Consider the following 22,935-nt stretch of genomic DNA (forward strand, 5'->3'; position numbering starts at 1 on the left):
AAGGTTTCATACCAAATCCAGGCCAACGAATAGTGAGTGTAGAATTACTATCCAGGATGTAAGAACAACAACAACAATCCATCAGTACATCAGAAAGATGGCCAGGAATGATCATGTGCTTGGTGATACCTCAGGCAGCAGAAACCCAAGAGAAAAAAGGAGCAAGAACAGCAAAGATCATAAATACTAGTTGGCAGATCATACATGGAAAGCTATAATGAAGTGGATGGCATAGCATGCAGGAACACCGTTGCCGAGTAAGGCCTGGAAGTGCTAAGGCTAACCAGCCAGACATAGTAGTTGGGTCCAAGCAGAGGAGGAAGGCTGTAGTGATAAGATGTAGCAATAGCAACATCAGGAAATAGGAACAAGATACCTGAGAAATAACAAGGGCTGAGAGAGGAGATAGAAAATACGTGGAAGCTGAAGGCAACTGTTGTCCCTGTAGTAATCAGAATACTCGGGTCACTGTGCCCAAAATTGAGTGAGTGGCTCCAGTAGATTCTAGGTATGGCATCTAAAATGGGTTTCTGGGGCTGAGATGCATGCCGGCAGAGGAGATTGAGGTGGAAGTGATGCTGGTGTTGGCTTGACTGGTGGGGACTTCGGGGTTGGTTAGGAGTACAGGTGAATATGCAGGTGTCACAGGAGGTCAGATCAGTGAGGCAGTGGGAGGAGGGCATCTAGGGGTGCTGATGATATTTGAGATGGGGGATGTGCAGTTAAAACAGTTGAAAAACAGGCTTGAAATGGTGTGTTAGTTTTACACCAGATGTAACCAGACTCAACCCTTTAAAAAAGTTTAGACAGAATATTTTTCCAAAGGTTTTGGGGATTTAACGGTTACTTTTTCACATAGAGCAGGTAGGGTTGGATAGCTTTTTTTTTCTTTTAATAAACTAAATGAGCATTTACATACTGGGTTATCTTTGTCCAGTTTTAAAATATATTTGATCATCTGAAACATGTGACACATATGAAAGACAATCCCAAACTAACAAGCAGCAAATATTTTTTCATTTCACAGAATACTAAGTACCATATGCTTACTATGAAGTTTCAATTACATTTGTAAGCCAGTGTGTCAAAATGAGCAATAAAATGTCTTTGTGTCAAGCCAAAATATGCAGAGTAGTATTAAGAGTATTACTAATACTATTTAATAATGATCAGTATATGCTCTGACAATAGTATAGATAAAATATGGATAAAACTTTGGATAGTATATACTACCCAATATACTTCCAATATAGTAAAGAAAAAGGTGGTAAAAGTAGTTGTAACTTCCTTATGGTTCTCAGGATATTTTACCTGGAGATGGCAATCTCAACCTTGGTTCTGGCGATGGCTGCTGCTCTCACTGCTCCTTCAATGGCACGATCCACTTTTTGTTTGGTCTTGGTATTCTTTAGTGGGAACAGCTGCTTCCTGATACCCCGGATCAGCATATTGTTCTTGTACTTCCCTTCTTCCTTCGTCCCATTAGGAAAGATGGTGCAGCCATAGCCATGGCGTTTATTATTCAACCACTCGCCTTCATATTTCATGCCATTAGACCGCTCAGAGATACCAAAGCCACTGCGTTTGTCATTTTTCCACTCGCCCACATACGACTCGGTGGTGGTAGCATCCACACTGTCCTCAAGAGGCAGGTAGTCATCGCCAGGGTCTCCATCTCCAAAGCTAATGGTAGAGTTGGCGTCACTTGAACTGATGCGGCTCATAGTAGTGTCACTGTGTGCTGAACTGCGCTTACTAGAAATTGATGAGCGTGAATCAGATTTGCGTAGTCGCTGAAGGCTACCAAAAAAGGAGCCACGGCGAAAAAGACCCTTTCTCTTCTCTGAACCCTCTCCATCTGATTGGAAGTTGAGCACAAAACCACCACGTGTGCCAGCAGGGCTATCGGATAGGCTGTCACGCAGTACTGTACCATTACTCTGCTCACTGCGGAGTGAAGACAGCGAAGTTCGTAGAGGTGAGCGGATGACAGAAGCCATGCCATAAGGAACACTTTGACGTACTCCATAGCCGTGACGCATGCCACCACTCCACTGACCCTGATACGTGCCTACAGCAGTAGCAGAGAGACACACAGAGAGAAGACAGACTGTGAGTAAAGCATAAAAAATAAGCAGAGACAGAATAAAAAGCATATACAGAATAATGTAGAATACAAAGTGAGTGATAGAGGCTACCAAAGTAAATAAAAAAGATCAAGAATGCAAAGAAGAATGCAACTAGAGCTCCAACAATGAATCAATGAACCAACTACTTTATATAGTCGAATGAAAGTCATTTTAATCAACCTTTTGGCCATGCATCATTATAGCAAGACAAATATCGTACCACACCACATTACTTTATGACAGCGTAGGATACTAAGCTAAAAAAAACAAACAAAAACAAAGTCACTGCAGAGGTAGAGTAAAAATATAATTTTATTTTATTAACAACTTAGGTGACATTCCTAGCCAACAGAAATGTTAGCAATGTGTCAGGAGACTGTACAAACTTCAACTGCCATAAACAGGCTGCCCATCTACAAAGTTGTTATCATATAATTGTGTAAGTGTATCAGTGATTATAACTATATCCAAAAGTGTTCAACAGATGTGCTTAAGCATGACATATCCAGGACACGTGTGAAGTGTAAAACACTGTGAGGCAGACTCCATGTTTAAGTAAAGGGTGGGCCATTTATATGGATACACCGTAATAACATGGGAATGGTTGGTGATATTAAAGTCCTGTTTGTGGCACATTAGTATATGTGAAGGGGCAAACTCCTCAAGATGGGCGGTGACCATGGTGGCCATTTACAAGTCGGCCATCTTGGATACAACTTTTGTTTTTTTCAATAGGAAGAGGGCCATGTGACACATCAAACTTATTGGTAATGTCACAAGAAAAACAATGGTGTGCTTGGTTTCAACGTAACTTTATTCTTTCATGAGTTATTTACAAGTTTCTCTTTGTTCACAGCCATTGACATGACATTGACAACCAGTATTTAAGCCAGGCGATGACTGCTGTTCTTCGCTGGATCGTTGTGTTTGACTCGTGTTAGTGTCGTCAAGTTGCCAGCTAAGTTTCCCCTTTGTGTTTCTGAGCATTGAACTAACAAACATTTCCCTGTGTACAGACTCCCTTGACCTTTTCCCTGTTTCCTGTGTGGTGATAGTTGGAGAAAGAGAGCCTGATCATGTGTGTGGATTAATGGAAGAGGAGCGAGAGTCTGTTTCCCTGGATTTCCCTGGAGCCCCGTCCCCCCACTTTTGTACGTAGCACTATTTCTGCACATTTGTATATACATTCAGTGAACTGTGTAAATAAATTGCTTGTGAAGCTTCCTATCGCTGAGTTTTGCATGTGAGTTCTCACGACAAACCGTAACAGTAATGATCCAGCCAACCATGGACTCAGCAGACTCAACCCCCACCCTGCAGCCTGTCCTCACCCCGGAAGCAATTCTGGAACGCCACAAACAAATGCTACAGCACACTAACTAGCAACTGGCTACGCTCACCCAAGCCCTCGCTCAACGCCCATCCACGCCTCCTCTGCATGTCTCTCCACAGTTACCGGCTTCCGAAACTCTGGCGCCCGTACTATCTACCTCTTCCGCACCGGCTCACCCAGAACCCCCGGAGCAATCTTTACCTGCTATGGAATCTTACTCGGGTGAGTTTCATAAGTGTGCAGGATTTTTGACCCAGATCACAGACCTATGAGACTGATGGGGCCAAAATTGCCTATATTGTTCAGTTGTTACAGGCAGGTATTGAACTGGGCACAAGCCATGCTAAGAACTGACCCTGAGATCACTTAGCAGGACTTTCTCGTTAAATTTAAAAGTGGTTTTGAAAGAGGCACCGGGGCTGAGGTGGCTGCTCTTTGATTGTTGAACTTAAAGCAGGGGAGACGGAGTATAGCGGACTACTCAGTCGAGTTTTGGACTTTGGCTGAAGAGAGCGGGTGGGGGCAGTCGGCATTGATAAGTACCTCACTGAATAATGTTTGTGATGAATTGAAAAATGAACTGGTAATGAGGGACTTACCTTTGACTCTCTCTGATGTGATTACACTGTGTATGAAGGTAGACGAGCATTTAAGAGTGAGCCGGGGAACCGGAAACTATATTACCCAGAGGCATCTGGGACACACGGAAATGGCGCTGGGCGGAGGCGCGACCAGTGGCGGAGGCAATCAGGTGTCGGACAGTATGGAAGAGGGTGAACAACCCATGCAATTGGGGCGCTCCAGACTAATGCCTGAGGAGCGACATTGACGGTGGAGGGCCGGTGAGTGTTTTTACTGCAGTTGCAAAGGCCATATCGCCAACGCTTGGCCAAAAGACCGCCCGCCAGTAGAGAGGAGAGTATGGGTGGATGAGGTCTCCTGTTCACGGTCTCCTCCACGTCTCATGATTGCAGCAAAATGAACTGTGCAACTCAAGACTCATTCTCTTAGGGCTCCGATTGACTCTGGGGCAAACAGAACTTTATTGACGCTTCGCTGGCGCATAAGCTAAAACTAAGCACTGAAACACTACCACACTCTCTTCAAGTTACAGCCCTTAGTGGTCAGCGTCTCCCAGACATCACCCACATTACAGAGCCCATTTCTTTAACCCTTTCTGGAAATCATTCTGAAACCTTGCAGTTTTCAAAGCCCCCCTCACACCGCTAGTCTTAGGCTACCCCTGGCTGCGTCAACATAACCCAGTCCTTGATTGGAGAAAGGAGAGTAACCTGGGGTGGGGGGAGGAGTGACCTCAAACTGGGTTTTTTTTGCAAAGATAGAGCGTGCTCGCTGCCTCCTTGCCAGCCGTACGATTGCGGGATTGACCTTCTCCCGGGCGCACCGCTCCCTACCAGCTGTTTATACAGCCTTTCACAGCCTGAATGTGAAAGCATGGAAAAGTACATTAACGAGTCACTTGCTGCAGGTTTAATTCGCCCCTCATCTTCCCCAGTAGCCACTGGCTTCTTTTTTGTGACCAGGAAAGACAAGAGTTTATGGCCCTGCATTGGTTATCGAGGCCTCAACAACATTACGGTTAAAAACAAATATCCTCTCCCGCTGTTGAATTCCGCTTTCGAGCTTCTCCAGGGGGCCACAATCTTCACTAAGACCTGCAAAATGCAAATATCCTGGTCAGGAAAAGTGAGGGGGATGAGTGGAAAACGGCCTTTAACACCCATCTTGGCCATTTTAATATCTTGTCATGCCGTTTGGTCTCACCAATGCTCCAGCTGTTTTTCAGGCTCTGGTAAACGACGTGCTCCGGGACTTCATCAACCACTTTGTCTTTTTTACCTGGATGATATCCTCATCTTCTCACGCTCCGTCACCGAACACGAACGCCATGTCAGACAGGTCTTACAACATCTCCTTGTGGACCATCTCTTTGTTAAGGAAGAGAAGTGTGAGTTCCACGTAACTACAGTTTCCTTTCTGGGCTACATCATTGAGCAAGGTAACCTCAGAGCCGACCCAGCTAAGGTTAAAGCCGCCATTAACTGGCCAACCCCTTCTAACCGCAAGCAACTCCAAAGCTTTCTGGGTTTTGCTAACTTTTACCTTCGTTTCATTCGTGACTACAGTAAGCTTGCTTTGCCAATAACTCGTCTCAACTCACCCAAGGTTCCTGTCAGCTGGGATGAGCCTTCTCTCATCTGAAGCTACGTTTCGCCTCGGCGGCCATCCTTTTCCAACCAGATCTCAGTCTACAGTTTGTCGTGGAGGTGGACGCTTCGGACGCCGGAGTGGGGGCCGTGCTCTCCCAGCAACAAAGTGGTAAGCTTCACTCTTGTGCTTACTTCTCTCGCCGTCTCTCCCCCGCAGAAGGAAATTATGACGTGGGAGACCGCGAACTGCTAGCCATCAAGCTCGCCCTGGAGGAGTGGCGTCACTGGCTGGAGAACGCTGCCCAGCCATTCGTGGTGTGGATGGACCACAAGAATTTGGAGTATATTCGGTCAGCTAAACGGCCAAATGCCAGGCCAGCCAGGTGGGCCCTGTTTTTCACCAGATTCCAGCTCTCGATCACCTACAGACCTGGCTCTCATAACGTCAAACCCGGCACTCTCTCACGCCGATTCACTGCCTCGGAAGATACAGCTCAGGACTCCCCCATTCTCCCTCCCACGTGTGTTATTGGGACCCTGACCTGGGAGATCAAATTTGCCATTAGGGAGGGTCATTGAACAGAACCAGGCCCCTGAACGGGCCCTCCAGGTTTACTCTTTGTAGAACTCGTGACCTCTGTTAGGTCACGAGTGCTACATTGGGCTCACCTGTCACCCGGGGGTCCACCGCACCATTACCTTCCTTCAGCGCTTCGCCTGGTGGCCCTCTCTTGCAGAAGATGATTGTGAATGCATTGCCACTTGTCCAATTTGTGCCCAAAACAACAACGTCCATCAGCCATCTTCCGGCCTACTCCAACCACTGCCTACGCCAAGCCGCCCCTGGTCGCACATTGCTATCCACTTCATCACCGTTCAGCCACCTTCATCAGGTAACTCAGTCATTCTCACAATCATCGATCGCTTTTCTAAAGCTGCTCATTTTGTTGCCCTCCCCAAGCTCCCCTCTGCTCTAGAGACCACCCAGCTCCTGACTGACCACGTTTTACACCTCCATGGAATCCCCACGGACATAGTTTCAGACAAGGGTCCACAGTTTACGTTGCGCGTCTGGAAGGAATTCTGTAACGTCGTCAGAGCTCAGGTCAGTCTCTCCTCCAGTTTCCATCCGCAGACAAATGGCCAAACGGAGTGGGCCAATCAGGAGCTCGAAGCGGCACTCCAATGCTTGACATCCACCAACCAGACGAATAACTCCCATGGATCGAGTACGCTCACAACAGCCTCACCTCCCCTGCCACCGGAGTGTCCCCCTTCGAGGCGTCCCTAGGTTACCAACCACCTCCGTTTCCTGCCGTTGAAGGTGAGCACTTTGTGCCCTCTTTCCAGCAGCATCGCCAGAGGAGTCGGCGCGCCAGGAGAGCCACTCAAGCCGCCCTTCTCTGCACGGCCGAGCGCTTGGCGTACTGTCACTGGACCCCGGCACCACCCGGACAGAAGGTTTGGCTGTCTGCCAGGTTCATCCTACTCAGGTCTGAATCCAAAAAACTATCTCCCACCTTCATCTGCCCTTTTGAAATTGACACCCTGATTAACCCTGTTTCTGTCCATCTAAGACTGCCCCGGAATACGCGGATTCACAATGTCTTCCATGTGTCACAAATGTAACCTGGTCTCTCTAGCCTGATCGTGTTTGTGGATTATTGGAAGAGGAGCGAGAGTCTGTTTCCCTGGATTTCCCTGGAGCCCTGTCCCCCCACTTTTATATATAGCAGTATTTCTGCACATTTGTATATACATTTGGTGAACTGTGTAAATAAATTGCTTGTGAAGCTTCCTATCACGGAGTCCTGCGTGTGAGTCCTCATGACAAACCGTAACAAAAAGTTAATAACAATGCCTCAGTTAGCACAGCAGAGGCTTGGACCTGAAAATTCAGATTCAGATTCAGAAGACTTTATTTATTCCCAAGGGGCAATTACGAGACTGACCTTGCCGACCGTACATACAATACACAAACATCACATTGGAGAGACCGGTCAGGCTAGGTAGCTGGCCGGTCAGCCGCACGAGCAGACTGAGCTCAGACTTATCTGAGTTGATAAGTCATCACTTAACAACAAGACTGCCTATTTATAACCACAAATATTGTCATCTTTAGTAATCAAGTAATCTATTGATTAGTCCATGACTTAATCAAGTAAAATACCATGGATAATAAATACTTTTGTCTTATTAATGAATAGTAATGAATATTCAAAAGAGAAAAAACAGGTTTTTCAAAATGAACTGCTCACTAGTGTCCATTTTAGAAATTACAACGTTTTAAAGTTTAACTGCAAAAAACATCTCAAAACAAAACCCTGTGATAGTATTTATGTGCCGTGCTAAAATGTTATGTTTTCTTAAATGCAAAAAATATATAAATAATTTTAGTCAAAGTGAAATAACTAAGGCATGAAAAAAAAAAGTACCTTTACTCTTTTTCTTGGAAGATTTTTCGCGGTGTAAAACAAACGGTGGTGGATTGTAGCTGCTCAAAGTCTTCATGTCCGAGTTTGTTGATGGTTGCTATGATGAAAGACGCCCAACAGCTTTTTCACAGTAAAGGTTTTAATGGTGATTACAGAAACAGTGCTGCTGTCTTGGACGCTAGAAACATGTTGTGTTTTTTTACTGAACTTGAGCTCGCCATGTCACTAATGGCTCCACATTAAACTGTGCCAGCGTCATCATCAGTGCAGCTGTTGTGTTAGCGATGTTTAAAACTGGGTGCTGGGCTTAATGTTGTTGAGTTTTTATTCAAACACATGGTTGTATTGTAGGTCTCTTTTTACTCCGAAATGAAAATATTTTTTCACTCACAAGACAATAAAAATATCCCAATTTTTGGGAAATAACAAAAATATTTGAAATGGATGGTTTTATTAATGCAACAGTCAATTAGAAATTTGTGTATCTCTATGTTAAGCTTTATTTCATGTTCAGAATCACTGGGGCAAATGCTGATAGAGATTTCTGGGGTGTGGGTGTGAGTATTAACAGTATATAAACTGGGGATGTTCCTGGAAACGAATTTCTTAGTTGACTGAATGAGGGGAAAAATGAGACTAGCTGAGTAGTCTAAAACTAAGAAACACTCAGACATTAAGTTAAATTTGACAACTGTTTAGTGGACAATGTCAAAGACTGTAAGGCATTTGAAACCATTAATCACATTTTTCAGTCGCTTAACTGTGCAGCATCACGCATCATCAATATTACAGGTTATACTCCAGACAAAGAAGAAGAAAAACACTTAAACTGAATATGATGTGATAAACATGTAAATGAAAACATGTTGCTACAAAAGACGTTCACATATTACTAAAATATGACAAATCAACATCCAAAAAACTGAACAGCAAGTAAAAAGTGTAGCACATTGAGCCATGCTTTATGAATGATGTACGAAACTTCATTAAAACCACTTCAGTGAAAGTTAAAATCTGAAATAACAGATCAATAAATCATTCAGGGCTTTCCTCCAGTTATCTGATGCTTCAAGATGGCGCCGAGTATGGCAGCCTCGTCGCGAGCTCCCCCAAGCAACGGCTTTCTTCTGTGTTTAATTTTACTTTTCCTTTATTTTTTCACGAGCAGCACTTGTCTCCTTGTGTACGACCGACAAACCTTACTGGACATAAAAGACGGTCTTTCTTATAACTTTCCGGAGTTCAAGTTTTGCAACACGGACGCTCCGTTTGCAGCCCCCCCATTCATCTCACCTGAGACGCCTTTGTTCTCTGGCCCTGGAGGCCGCAAACGCCGACGCAGAGGGAGAAGATCTGGCGTTCTGGTTCGACTGAGACGGCGCACTTACAGACCACCGTTACCCAGTTTATTACTGGCTAATATGCAGTCTCTGGAGAACAAGCTGTGCGAGCTTCGGGCACGGATCTCATTCCAGCGAGAGATGCGGGACTGCTGCGTGATCTGCCTCACAGAAACCTGGCTATCGGACAAAGTACCGGACTCCGCAATACAACTGCCGGGGTTCTCTGTGCACCGCGCTGACAGGTCACAGGATCTTACTGGGAAAAGCAGAGGCGGTGGTGTGTGTTTCATGATCAACAACAGCTGGTGTGATTATGCGAACGTGCACCCGGTCAAATCCTTCTGCTCACCGGACCTGGAGTACCTGATGATTAAGTGCCGGCCATTCTGGCTACCGAGGGAATTTACAGCAGTGATTATTACGGCTGTTTACATTCCCCCACAAGCCGACACTGACCGTGCACTCAGGGAACTGTACAGCGCGATCAGCAGCGAGGAAACCGCACACCCAGAGGCAGCGTTTATCACAGCCGGAGACTTTAATAAGGGAAACCTGAAGAAAGCCTCACCAAAACTCCATCAACACATCCTTTTCAACACACGTGGAAACCGGCAACTCGACCACTGTTACACCTCTTTCCGGGATGCGTACAAAGCCCTCCCCCGCGCCCCATTCGGCCAATCAGATCACTGCTCCATCCTGCTCCTGCCCGCCTACAGGCAGAAGCTGAAACAGGAAGCTCCAACCCGGAGGGCGGTGCACTGTTGGACGGACCAATCGGAGTCTGCGCTGCGGGACTGTTTTGATCACGAGACATTGATGAATACACAGACTCAGTCTGTGGATTTATCAGGAAATGCGTGGAAGATGTCGTCCCATCCAGAACAGTCAAATCCTTCCCAAATCAAAAACCCTGGATTAACGGAGATGTTCGCGCGGCACTGGCGGCACGGAACACCGCCTTTGCCTCCGCGAACACATCGGACTACAAACACGCACATTACCAACTCCGGAAGACGATCAAAGCAGCCAAACGTGAGTACAGGGACAGGGTGGAACAACAGTTTGACAACCCTCGGAGTATGTGGCAGGGACTAAACACGATCACAGACTTTAGAGGGAAAACCAGCACACCGCAGACCACGGCCTCTCTGTGTGAGGATCTAAACGTATTCTACGCTAGATTCGACGCAGCGAACACCATGAGACCGGACAGTGTGCGCACCGCGGATGACGTCAGTGCGCACACTGTGTCTGAGGAGGATGTGCGGAGGTGCTTCAGGAAGGTGAACGCACGCAAAGCTACTGGTCCGGACGGGATTCCCGGCCGCGTCCTCAGGTCATGCGCGGCTCAGCTGGCTGGAGTGTTCACGCACATCTTCAACCTTTCCCTCTCTCTGTCTGTAGTCCCAGCCTGCTTCAAAATGGCCACCATCGTCCCTGTACCCAAATCCTCCACCATCTCCTCATTGAACGACTGGCGACCTGTAGCCCTGACCCCCATCGTAAGCAAATGCTTCGAGAAGCTGGTCAGGGACTTCATCTGCTCTGCACTACCCGACTCACTGGACCCTCTACAGTTTGCATACCGCCACAACAGGTCCACTGATGATGCCATAGCCCTGACACTACACACTGCCCTGTCACACCTGGAGAAGAGAGACACGTATGTGAGAATGCTGTTTGTAGATTACAGCTCAGCATTCAATACCATCGTTCCCTCGAAGCTGGACAGGAAACTGCAGGATCTAGGACTGAGCAGCTCCCTCTGCAGCTGGATCCTTAGCTTCCTGTCTGACAGACGCCAGGTGGTCAGACTGGGCAGCATCACCTCATCCCCCGTCACACTGAACACTGGTGCTCCACAGGGGTGTGTACTGAGCCCTCTCCTGTACTCACTCTACACCTACGACTGCACAGCCACTAACAACTCCAACATCATTGTGAAGTTTGCGGACGACACTACAGTGGTGGGTCTTATCACCAACGATGATGAGACGGCTTACAGGGAGGAGGTCAGCGCCCTGACCCACTGGTGTCAAGACAACCATCTCACCCTCAACGTCGCAAAGACAAAGGAGTTGATAGTGGACTTCCGGAGGTGCAGAGAAGTACACACCCCCATCACCATCAACGGCGCTGCTGTGGAGAGAGTGAGCAGCTTCCGGTTCCTTGGCGTACACCTGGCTGAGGATCTTACGTGGTCAGTACACACAAACAAAACAGTGAAGAAGGCGCAGCAGCGCCTCTTCTTTCTCAGGAGACTGAAAAGATTCGGCATGAGCCCCCGCATCCTCAGGACCTTCTATCGCTGTGCCATTGAGAGCATCCTCACTGGATGCATCACCACCTGGTATGGCAACAGCACCGCCTACAACTGCAAAGCTCTCCAGCGAGTAGTGCGGTGCTCTGAACGGATAATTGGAGGTGAGCTTCCCTCCCTCCAAGACATCTACAGGAAGCGCTGCCTGAGGAAAGCGGGGAGGATCATCAAGGACTCCAGTCACCCCAGCCATAAACTGTTCAGACTGCTTCCATCAGGAAGGAGGTTCTGCAGCATCCGGTCCCGTACCAGCAGACTGAGAGACAGCTTCTTCCATCAGGCCATCAGACTGCTGAACACGTCATAGACACCTCAGCTTCACTACTGGAACTTCAACATTATGCACTCCATACTGTACAGTAACGCCACTGTTTTGCACATATTCAACTCTGTATATTTTATATATTTTATTATTATTATTTTATTTTATTTTTTTACTATTTAATTTGTAAAAATGTGTATACACACACACACACACACACACACACACACACACACACACACAGGAAAATATTTAGTATACACATCCAGAAATGCATATACTATTATATATTGTACATATATTTATTAGTTTCAGGTTGGCCATTCTTGTATTTTGCTCGTTTGTGTTGTTGTGTTTGCACATCTCTGTTGCTTGTGGGGCTCGCACACAAGAATTTCACTCGCATGTGCTGTGCCAGTGTGCCTGCACATGTGATGTGACAATAAAAAAGTGATTTGATTTGATTTGATTTGATTTGATGTCAGGCTGCTGGGAAGCAGCCGAAGGAGGAAAGTTCAGGCCTCCCTCTCACCCACCTCCTTCAGCTTATCCGAGGAAATCCTGAGCCTTTCCCAGGTCAGTTGATTGATGCAATCTCTTCAGTGTGTTCTGGGTCCAACTGGCATGCCCGGCTGAAACACTGTGCCCACGAGGCAACAGCCTTAGCTGGCTCGTTTGGGTGTGGAGGAGTACGGGCTCCACTCTGAACCTCTCCCGAATGACTGAACTCCTCACTGTGTCGCTGAGGGACAGCCCACCCACCCTTCGGAGAAAGCTAAATTGCTCTTTCATTCTAATAGTGTTCATGTCTAAATTAGCAGATTTATGTTTGTAAACAACAATGCTCCATCTGAAGGCAAATGGCCCCATAACATTTAGGATGCAACAATTTATCAGTATTGGACATCAATTTAAATTCCCTAATCTACACTAGACTTGTAGTCAAGACCGCCTAATCCGAGACCAAGACAAGACCAAGACCAGAGGGTATCGAGACCAAGACAAGACCAAGACCAAGTTGAGACGAGACCGAGACCGAGACGAGACCAAGACCAAGACCGAGACAAAAAAAGTCTTTAAACTGCAGCCAGATGCTATTATATATACACATGTGCAGGACACCTTAAACTAGTTTTTTAATTAAGCAGCAAGGCAGAACAAAGTCAGGGCTGTATCAAGACACGAGGACTAAACCCCAATTCAACCAGACCCAGAACTGATCCGGAATTAAAACAGGACTACAACAGTTCAAAATCAGGACTACTGAGGACTTAACCAAGACAGAACCAGAATCAGAACTAGATGATAGCAGCACTAAAAATCATCATAGACCTGCACTACACTTATTTTTTAATTCTACCAAAGTCCACTATTTAGATTGAGAAAAGTTTATATAATTATTTAGCCTTGTTGTGCAAACAAGCCTGCATAACTTAATAAATATAGAATTTGAAAAGTAACAAACCTAAAAAGAAACACTAGGTACGAGATACATGTTCTGATGAGTTTTGGCAAACAACCATTTGACTAACATGTGTGTCTCACCTGCTCTTATTCATCTCTGTTCTGTCCTCATTCTCTCTCTCCCTCTCTCTCTGTTCCTCTTTGTGCTGACAATCAAGCCAAACACCAACATCATCAAATACACAGTTGAAACCAGATACTTAAACACTCTTCAGATAAAAACACGTTTTTAATTGTAACATCAAATCAGACTAAATGTTTATTTTTTAGATTGATAAATATAAAAAACATATTTGTTAACTTTAAGAGTAAAGAGAGAAACTGTCTGTATTTCTTAATTGTAAACGGCACCAAATTGTATTCAAACTGAGCCACACTTATGGAGCTCCACAGTTCTTTTCCTGGTGTTTTGGTTGACATCTCTTGATTTTCCCATGTCACAGAAACAGGCTCTGTGTTTTGCCTTATATGCATCCACAGCTGTGCCACCAGTTTACTCACATGGACTCTACTAACCTATCAGAAGCTTCTTCAGCTCAGAATGGAATCGTCTGGAGTTTTCTTATTAATTAACAATAAACTTAGTGTACATGTGCTCCTACATTTGATGATTAAAATAGAAGCTCTGTCTCTCTTTATTCTGACATTTAACTAATTCAAAAGATATTTCAATATTTATTTATCTAAAACAAGTTTACTCTAAATTGATGTTTAACAGTAAAAAAAAGTTTTTATGTTTTCTCCATAAAGTGTATGTAAATATCTGGTTTCAGCTGTGAATATACTGCTGTGTATTGAAATTCCTCTTGTTTTGCATAGATATACTAAACAACATCCAAAGCATAATATATAAAGTAACATCTACCTGAGTTTTTTCTTTGAAAGAAGCTCCTTATGTCCATTGTTGTGTTCATCAGTACATGACTGAAACCGATTTAGAGTTTGTTTAGCCGCGGAGGGAAACAACTGAAAATATGAAGTGTAAGCTAAGACTCTCTAAAAAATCAGCGTTGCTGTTCGGCTTTTTATTTATCCATTTGTTGATTCACTTGAAGAGCAAGTAACGCAACCAAGTGATCAGTTTGATATCAATCTTTTGTGATGCACCGTCATATTTACATTATTAGTTCAGTACGAATGATTTGCTTTGATACCTGGTCAAACTTAAGCTCTCCTCTGTCTGCAGCAAACTCGCAGGCAGCAGCTTCTCCCCCCTCGCTCACATGGGTGCTGTGCTCAGTCGCCTAGTGCCTGAGCTCGGATCATACCAAAATTAGGGGGAATTTACGACGGTGCGCTCTGTGCTTCGTGTGTTATTTTTGTTTTATACAGTTGTCAGTCAGGCATCTAGCTAACAAATTACACTCCAAAAGACCCCATGCTTCTGAAAAAATGACCCGGGCTTAAGCCCAGTAAGCCACCCCCCCGCTCCGCTGATGGTTGACTCCAAATCTCCCGAACACTATGTCGATTTGAGAACGCAAGACCGAGACCAAGACAAGACCAAGACCACGTAAAAGTGGTCTCGAGACCACGACTGGTCTCGACACATCCAACTCTAATCTACACTATATTCTGCAGAAGAATTTCCTTGTTGGCCTTCACACATATGAACCTGAGCGACAACCCATTCTTAATCCAGATGATTTAATAGGATGTCGGCCCACCCTTTGCAGGTAGAACAGCTTTCATGTGGCCTAACACTTTATGGCTGAGTTGCTGTTGTTGCCAGTCGCTTCCACTTTATTTGTTAATTGCACCTTTGCTTTGAATGACGGTGGCAAAACAGAAAAACACTGAACCAAAAAAGAAAAAACACACACCAATCTGTATTCTTGAAAAAGTCTTCTCCAGAAAAAAAAAAGGTGAAGCACAAAGAAAATGTTCAAGTCAATTAAAAATCGAATAAAACAAAACTACACAGTTTGCAAACAATAACTAAACTGACTGTTTGTGTAGGTTCACAGTCACCCAGGTCGTGGTGGTCCGAGAAGCTTGGAAAGAAAATGGTGGTAAAAACTGACACGATTGTAGTCGTGTCTTCGGCTTACTGCGGTGGATGCAGCACAAAGACCCGGGTTACAGAAAGCGAGCGGAGCGTGATCCGCCGATGCACCACAAGGATTGTGGGCGACACATGTGAGGTCAAAATCATCACGACACACCCATGACACAGTGAGCATAATGCCCCCATTAGACTGCTCAAGAAGTAAATCTCTTGCAGCATCTCTTGGTGTCTTTCTACCAGAACTCCACTGAGGTGTCTGCACTTATGCCATTCTGTTATAGTAAGGGAGCAGCTCTGCAGCACACAAAAAGACAAACAAACCAGCTGCCTGTCCTGGAAGACATCTTCATCTCCCGCCGTTAGAAAAAAGATTTGTTGTCAACTTCAGGACAACATCGATTAGAACATGCACCAGACGATTCACCAACAGTCTTTACCTTAAAGTCACTACCATCATGAACAGTGAACTGAAAGCACACCTCATATACTAAACATGCAGTAATTACAGGAATAAATCAAAATATGCATTTTGGTGGTCTTGTGTTGTTTTCCATGTTTAATGTGCGTGAATGAAAGAAATATATTTATATTATAACATATTTTTATATTCATTGTTAAGTGCAACCTAATTCCATTTTAGATTTCTTTACAATCATAATAAAGAAAAAAGTTAACCACTGTGCTGCCCTGCATTTACCGAGTATAGTGTGCTATTGTGCTGCATGTATTAACTGTCTATGAGTTCCAATACATGCTGATTTTCAGTCCTCTGCTCCGTTTCCAAATCCTACACCCTGTGCAATCTTTGGAGCTTGTCTTGAAGTCAAAAAATGAACAATAAGCACAACTGGAGACAAATAACTGTATGTTTCTCTTAACATGTTTGAGTCTAAGAAAAGATTTTGACAGTTGGGAGTTTTTGCGATTCTAAAACTACGACCAGTGTCTGACATTAAGTGAAAAAACTGTTCGCTTTGTAGCCTGATTAGGAGAGCTGTGGCACTGGTACTTTCAGCTGTAGAATGTCAGGATGTTCTATTTTAAAAGACTGAAGTAACTTGAGACACTGAGAAGTCTGTTGGATGGCCAAACATAACTCCAAGCAGCTACTTTGCAATGAGGCATAAGCCTCCAGAGTCCGACTGAAAACACCAGACTAGACTGGTTTCTGTAAGATCTATGAATAACTGTATACATAACTATAAAACTGTTATGATTTCTGTCATTTAGGTCTATTGAGCCAGTCTTTCATTATATTCCTTTCATAATACCACCTACATCCGCTTTACAGAAAAAACTATCATAATCTAGAAGCAGAAGGCCTTCTGAAATATCAAAGTGCCATATAAGAATTACAAATTGAGCTGACAAATTATACTGATTTGATTTCAGTTGCATATGTAGGCGATTTATCACCAATGCCCATTCAAGCAATAAAATTAAGCAACAACATTAATGGATTTCCAACTCTCGTTTTGTGGCATGATGGTTATTTTTATTTATTTAATTATTTAAGTGACCGGAAACAATTTGTGAAGCTGGGTGTCCATTCCTCATCATGCTTGGACATTGCTTGTGGTGTTCCACAAGGCTCTGTACTGGGTCCAAAATTATTTATTATTTATATAAATGATATTTGTGAGGCATCTGATATATTAAAATTAGTATTATTTGCAGATGACACAAATATTTTTTGTTCTGGGGGGAATCTAAAGGAGCTGCTGGATACAATTACTTCAGAAATGTGCAAAATTAAAAAATGGTTTAACAGGAACAAACTATCGCTAAATCTAAGTGAAACTAAAATTATCTTATTTGGGAATTCCCTTAGAAATGCACAAGTGCAGATTCAAGTAGATGGTGTGGAAATTGAAAGAGTACTTGAACATAAGTTTCTTGGTGTGATTATAGATGATAAATTAAACTGGAAGTCTCATATAAATCATATACATAACAAAATTTCAAGAAGTGTCTCAATCTTGAGTAAAGTAAAACACATTCTGGACCACAAACACTCCACATTCTCTATTGTTCCCTGATTGCACCGTATTTGAATTACTGTGCAGAGGTTTGGGGCAATACTTACAAATGTTCGCTATCATCAATCTTTATATTACAAAAAAGGGCCATAAGGATAATCCATAAAACTGGTTACAGAGATCATACAAATCCACTATTCTTAAAATCAAAAATTCTAAAATTCACAGATCTGGTTCATTTTCTCATAGCACAAATTATATATAAAGCAATAAATAACCTGCTTCCTGACAATATTCTAAAAATGTTTTCTAAAAGGGAACGGGGATACAATTTGAGGGGGGAATTAAATTTAAAACATCCTCGTATCCGTACAACATTAAAAAGTTTTTGCATCTCTGTGTGTGGAGTGAAGCTGTGGAACAGACTAAGTAAAGATATGAAGCAATGTCCAAGCATGGCGCAGTTTAAAGATATGGTTTTTACAGGGTACAGGGAAAAGGTAGAGATTTGATAGGGTGTTCTTGTCTAATATTTTCATGTGTGTGCGCATGCACGGGTTTGTTGGTATGGGGGTATATATATATATATATATATAAATATAATTGCAGGTTGTGTATCCTTGAGGTGTTAATGGGGTTATTGAAAATGTGTATATGTGCGTATGTGTGTATATACGTATGTATGGATAGATAGAAACATATATGTGTATATATTAAAAAAAAAATTACACATAACATATAATGTAATTGCAAGGAGGTATTTCTGTAGTCTATTGATACTAGATAGTGGAAAAGGGGTGGGATTAAATAAGCTTATGCTTCTTCCTGCTCCTTTTTGAACATGAACGTTATTTGGAGTTGTGGTTGCTCGTTTTCCTTTTGTTTGCTTTGTTCATTTGTCTATTTTAATTCTATTTTTTTTATACTTTTTCAACATGTTCAAAATAAAGATTCAATCAATCAATGGTGTCAGAAGTGGACACAAAAATCAAGCTTTTTAATTTTATCAGTTTTAACACACAGCTTTAGCATTAAACAGCAACACCAAGATTGCAGCAAGCACTTAATCAATTTAATCTTTCTGTGCAGCTGTGATGATTACACACACATGCATTATATATGCACAATATATGTACATATGTAGATATATACTAATTACATCAAATATATCAAGCAACATGTATGGAATTATGTAGCAAAAAAAGAAAAGATAAATAACTCGAAATATGTTTTAGAATTTAGATTCAAGAAAGAAGCCACCCAGCTGCAAACCCTCGGCCTTCTCTCAGCTTCATGATGTCGTCACCTGAAATGGTTTCGCCTCACAGGTGAGCCTGTCAGGGTTCATTGGTGGTGTTGGGACCATCATCTATGTTGTGCAGAAGTCAGGTTGGTGCACAGCTGACAGCCCTATTTGACAGCTGTTAGAGTTCATATTATGGCAAGAACCAATCAGCTAAGTAAAGGCCATATCGTGCCATCGGCCCCTCTGGCCGATGGCACGATATGGCAGCCTCGCTTCTGTCTGTCTGCCCCAGGGCAGCTGTGGCTACAACCATAGCTTGCCTCCACCAGTGTGTGAATGTGAGAGTGAATGAATAGTGGTATTGAAAAGCGCTATATAAATCCAATCCATTATTATTATTATTATTATTATTATTATTAAAGAGAAACAACAGCCCATCATTACTGTAAGAACTGAAGGTCAGTCAGTCCAGAAAACTGCTAAAACTTTGAATGTGTCCCCAAGTGCAGTCAGAAAAACCATCAACACTACGATGAAACTGTCTGACATGAGGACGCCCCAGGAAAGGAAGACCAGGAGTCCCTCTGCTGCTGAGGATACAATCATCCGAGTCACCAGCCTCAGAAATCACAAGTTAACAGCAGCTCAGATTAGAGCCCAGATAGATGCCACACAGAGCTCCAGTAGCAGACACATCTCTACATGTTCAGAGCAGACTGTGGGAATCAGGCCTTTATGGTCAAATAGCTGCTGAGAAACCACGACTAAGGAAAAGCAACAAGCAGAGATTTGTTTGGGCCAAGAAACACAAGATGAGTCCAAATTGGAGAACTTTGATTCCACCCGCCGTGTCTTTGTGAACGATGGTCTCTACATGCATGGTTCCCACCATGAAGCATGGAGTTGATGGTTTGCTGGTGTGGGGGGCTTTACTGGTGACACTGTTGGGGATTTATTTAAAACTGAAGGCACACTGACCCAGCATGGCTACCACAGCATCCTGCAGCAACATGCCATCCCATCATGTATTGTTCAACAGGACAATGACCCCAAACACACCTGCAGGCTGTGTGAGGGCTGTTTGACCAAGAAGGAGAGTGATGGAGTGCTGCACCAGATGGTCTGGCCTCCACAGTCACCTGACATAAACCCAGTGGAGATGGTTTGGGATGAGATGGAGCGCAGAGTGAAGGCAAAGGACCAACAAGTGCTCAGCACCTCTGAACTCCTTCAAGACTGTTGGAAACCATTTCAGGTGACATGAAGCTCATGGAGAGAACGCCAAGAGTGAGCAAAGCAGGAATCAAAGCAAAGGGCGGCTGTTAGGAAGGATCTAAAATATAAAACATGTTTTGAGTTGTTTCACACTTTTGTTTACTACATAATTTAAGTGAGAATCTACAATGTAAATAGTCATGAAACAGAAGCCAAGCCATGTATTTAGGCTGGTAGACTAAATAATGCAAGGGTGACTAGAAACTAGAAACTAGGGCTGGGTATCGTCACTGATTTCTTGAATCGATTCGATTCAATTCGGGGAAATTTTGCCTCAGACAGTCAGAAATAGTATAATTCAGATCACGTATCAGTACATTTCCATATTTTTATATCTATAAAAAGAAAACTGACACTTGCGAGACTTTACCAAAGGTGTGAGCATCACAGCAGAGGCCTTTGTGTCAAAGTAACTGAGAATAAAACATAGAAAAACATGAAGGTGATTTTCCTGTTCTGGGATTTTATAAAAATATTCAGCAGTACATCAAAAACGAAAGAAAACCATTAATCAACATATGAACGTTACCTGATGCTGCTGAAGTGAAGCAAAGTTACAGAGGTTTTATTAGAGACACAGCTGAGAGTTTTTCAATTTTAAAAAGTTTAAATTTGTTCAGTGTTGAACAGCAGAAATGAGGCTTCTTTGTAAGTAAGTAAGTAAAAGGAAAAAAACCAGCGGCCGACAGCCTGTAAACTACGGTAGACTGGTGCGTAGTAAGCAAGCGAATAATGCAGAAAACAGATTTTTAGAGAGCTGTGCATGAAGTAAAATAAATTTATATTAAAAAAATCAATTCAGGATTTTAATGAATCGTTATCCAAGCTAGAAGTGATTTTAATTGATAAATCGATAATCAAAACCCACCCCTACTATATGTGTTCATTCACAGTTTTGAAGCCTTCAGTGAGAATCTACAATGTAAATAGACATGAAAGTAAAAAAAAAACATTAAATGAGAAGGTGTGGTATAGGGATAATTTTCTTCAGATAAGCAGAAGAAAATGGCAGGATGATTTATTGCGTTGTCATGGATTTTCAAACATCGTCCATCATTCATAATGCATGGCACACTTTTCCGTCACAATTTATGAGTTTTTCAGTGGTTAATTTGTCATATTTTAGTAATACGTGAACATCTTCTGTAGTAACATGTTTTCCTATTTAACATCTGTTTGTTTTAAGTGTTTTTCTTCTTCATCGTCTGGAGTATAACATGTAACCTAAGGAGCTTGGAAAGAAAAGCGTCTGGACTTCTCTAAGTTGCTTGAAGACGTTTCACTTCTCATCCGAGAAGCTTCTTCAGATCTAGGGTCAAATGGTGGAGAGTCCCAGATTTAAGCCCTGTGGGAGGGACAATGGACCCCCTAATGTCTTCAAGCAATTTAAAGAAGTCCAGAAGTCCAGAAGTCTCTCCAAGCTCCTTAGACTACGATGACCTGGATGACTGAGAACCTTCACAGAAATATAACATGTAACGTTGATAAGGCACAGCATGATTCATTATTGAAGAACGTGATCAGTGATTTAAAACGGCTTTGTTATCAGTTTTTGACATATTCTATTAAACAGCTTTCACATTTAACTCACTGAGTGTTCCTTAGTTTTACACTGGTAGGTTAGTCAACAAAGAAATTAGTGGCTAGGAACATCACTAGTAAGCACAAGCATTTTAGTTGATGGTGACAAAAACATTATGTGTGACCTGATGTCCCCTCGCAATCCTTTAATCACCCTTTGATTTGGGTTAGAATGAAACGACTGCCACCATTTAAAATCCCCATTTTCAGAGCAGCCGCAAAACATCCATGATGGGCTCAGGGACACATGGGCCACTTCTGTTTTACATGCATGTGAGTAGTTCTATCACAGAGGACACATTATGGCCACATTAACAATTAAATATTAGCATTTTAGTTGTTTTTTATGTTCAACGTGAGGGCTGGTTGGTGTATCTTTGATCAGGCCAGGTGGGGGTTTCCAGAGTGTGCTGTCACATCACACACACACACACACACACACACACACACACAAATTCGTTATCATAGTGTGTAAGATAAACTACTGTACAGAAGAAAAGGGTGCTTTGGTTATTCTGGGAGTTTGGTTGAAGAACAGTCAACACCTGTGCACCGTTTTATCTTACCTCCATCACCATACGTCTCCACGCCATACCCGTCCTGCAGGCCGTTACTCCAGGTACCCTCGTACCTGGCCGGCGTGTTTACGCTTTGCCTGACTCCGTAACGGCCCTTTAACCCATGAGTCCACTCTCCTCGGTAAATCCACCTCCCTTTGGTTTCAATCCCGAGCCCGTGTCTCTTCCCCTGCGCCCAGTAACCCTGATACGTGTTCCCACTGGGCCAGGTGTAGACGCCAACTACCTCGAAACCGTTCGACCAGGAGCCAGAGTACTCTCCCTGGCCCTTGGGTCCGGTGCACACACCGTGGCCGTGGGCTTTGCCATCCTCCCACCCTCCGCAGTAGGTCCCCCCATCATCAAAGTCGAATCGACCGCCCGTCATTCAGAACTTGAGGGTAAGTGTTACTCTGTAGCTTCCAGTGACGTTCCGATTTTGCGAATTGCTGTTAAAAGTGATGTAAGACTGACAGTGTAGTCCAGGTCAGAACAGGAGTTCTAGGCGGAGATATGAAGGAGCGGCGTGTACCGGCAGCGGTGTGCCGGGATTTGAAAGAGGGACGTGGAAGGATGGGAAGCAGTCGCCACTGCTGCCACAGCCGCTTCCATACCGCGTACTGGAAACTCCCCCACTCGTCTCTCACAAGTCCTTTAGCTCAAAGCTGTCAGTGATCAAATAGTACTTTGCTTCCTGTTTGACTTTTCAAAATAATACCACAACCTGTTGCGTGGGTCGAATCTGATTACACGAGGTAAAATTAATTGGGACGCTTCAATATTCATAAACATTCAGGAATGCCTTCATAGTTTTCAAGTTGTACATCGT

At 43.5% G+C, this 22,935-nt stretch overlaps 1 protein-coding gene across 4 annotated transcripts in view; it reads right to left on the minus strand.

Annotated features, from left to right (window-relative positions):
* LOC146688435 (junctophilin-1-like) overlaps positions 1-22,729 on the minus strand; it is a 50,036-nt gene extending 27,307 nt beyond the window's left edge. For all 4 annotated transcript variants that reach the window (XM_085437893.1, XM_085437894.1, XM_085437891.1 and 1 more), the window contains exons 1-2: positions 22,116-22,729; positions 1,312-2,071 (exon numbers count right to left, since the gene is read on the minus strand). In XM_085437893.1, the coding sequence (XP_085294019.1) occupies positions 1,312-2,071; positions 22,116-22,494 (1,139 nt within the window). In that variant the 5' untranslated portion in view covers positions 22,495-22,729. The remainder of the gene's footprint in view (positions 1-1,311; positions 2,072-22,115) is intronic.
* Positions 22,730-22,935: the final 206 nt, after the last annotated feature.

This window comes from Copadichromis virginalis, linkage group LG18 (genome assembly GCF_057382275.1).
Source record: "Copadichromis virginalis isolate Kocher_CV1m ecotype Utaka linkage group LG18, C_Virginalis_male_GT1.1, whole genome shotgun sequence".
Taxonomy (NCBI): Eukaryota; Metazoa; Chordata; class Actinopteri; order Cichliformes; family Cichlidae; genus Copadichromis; species Copadichromis virginalis.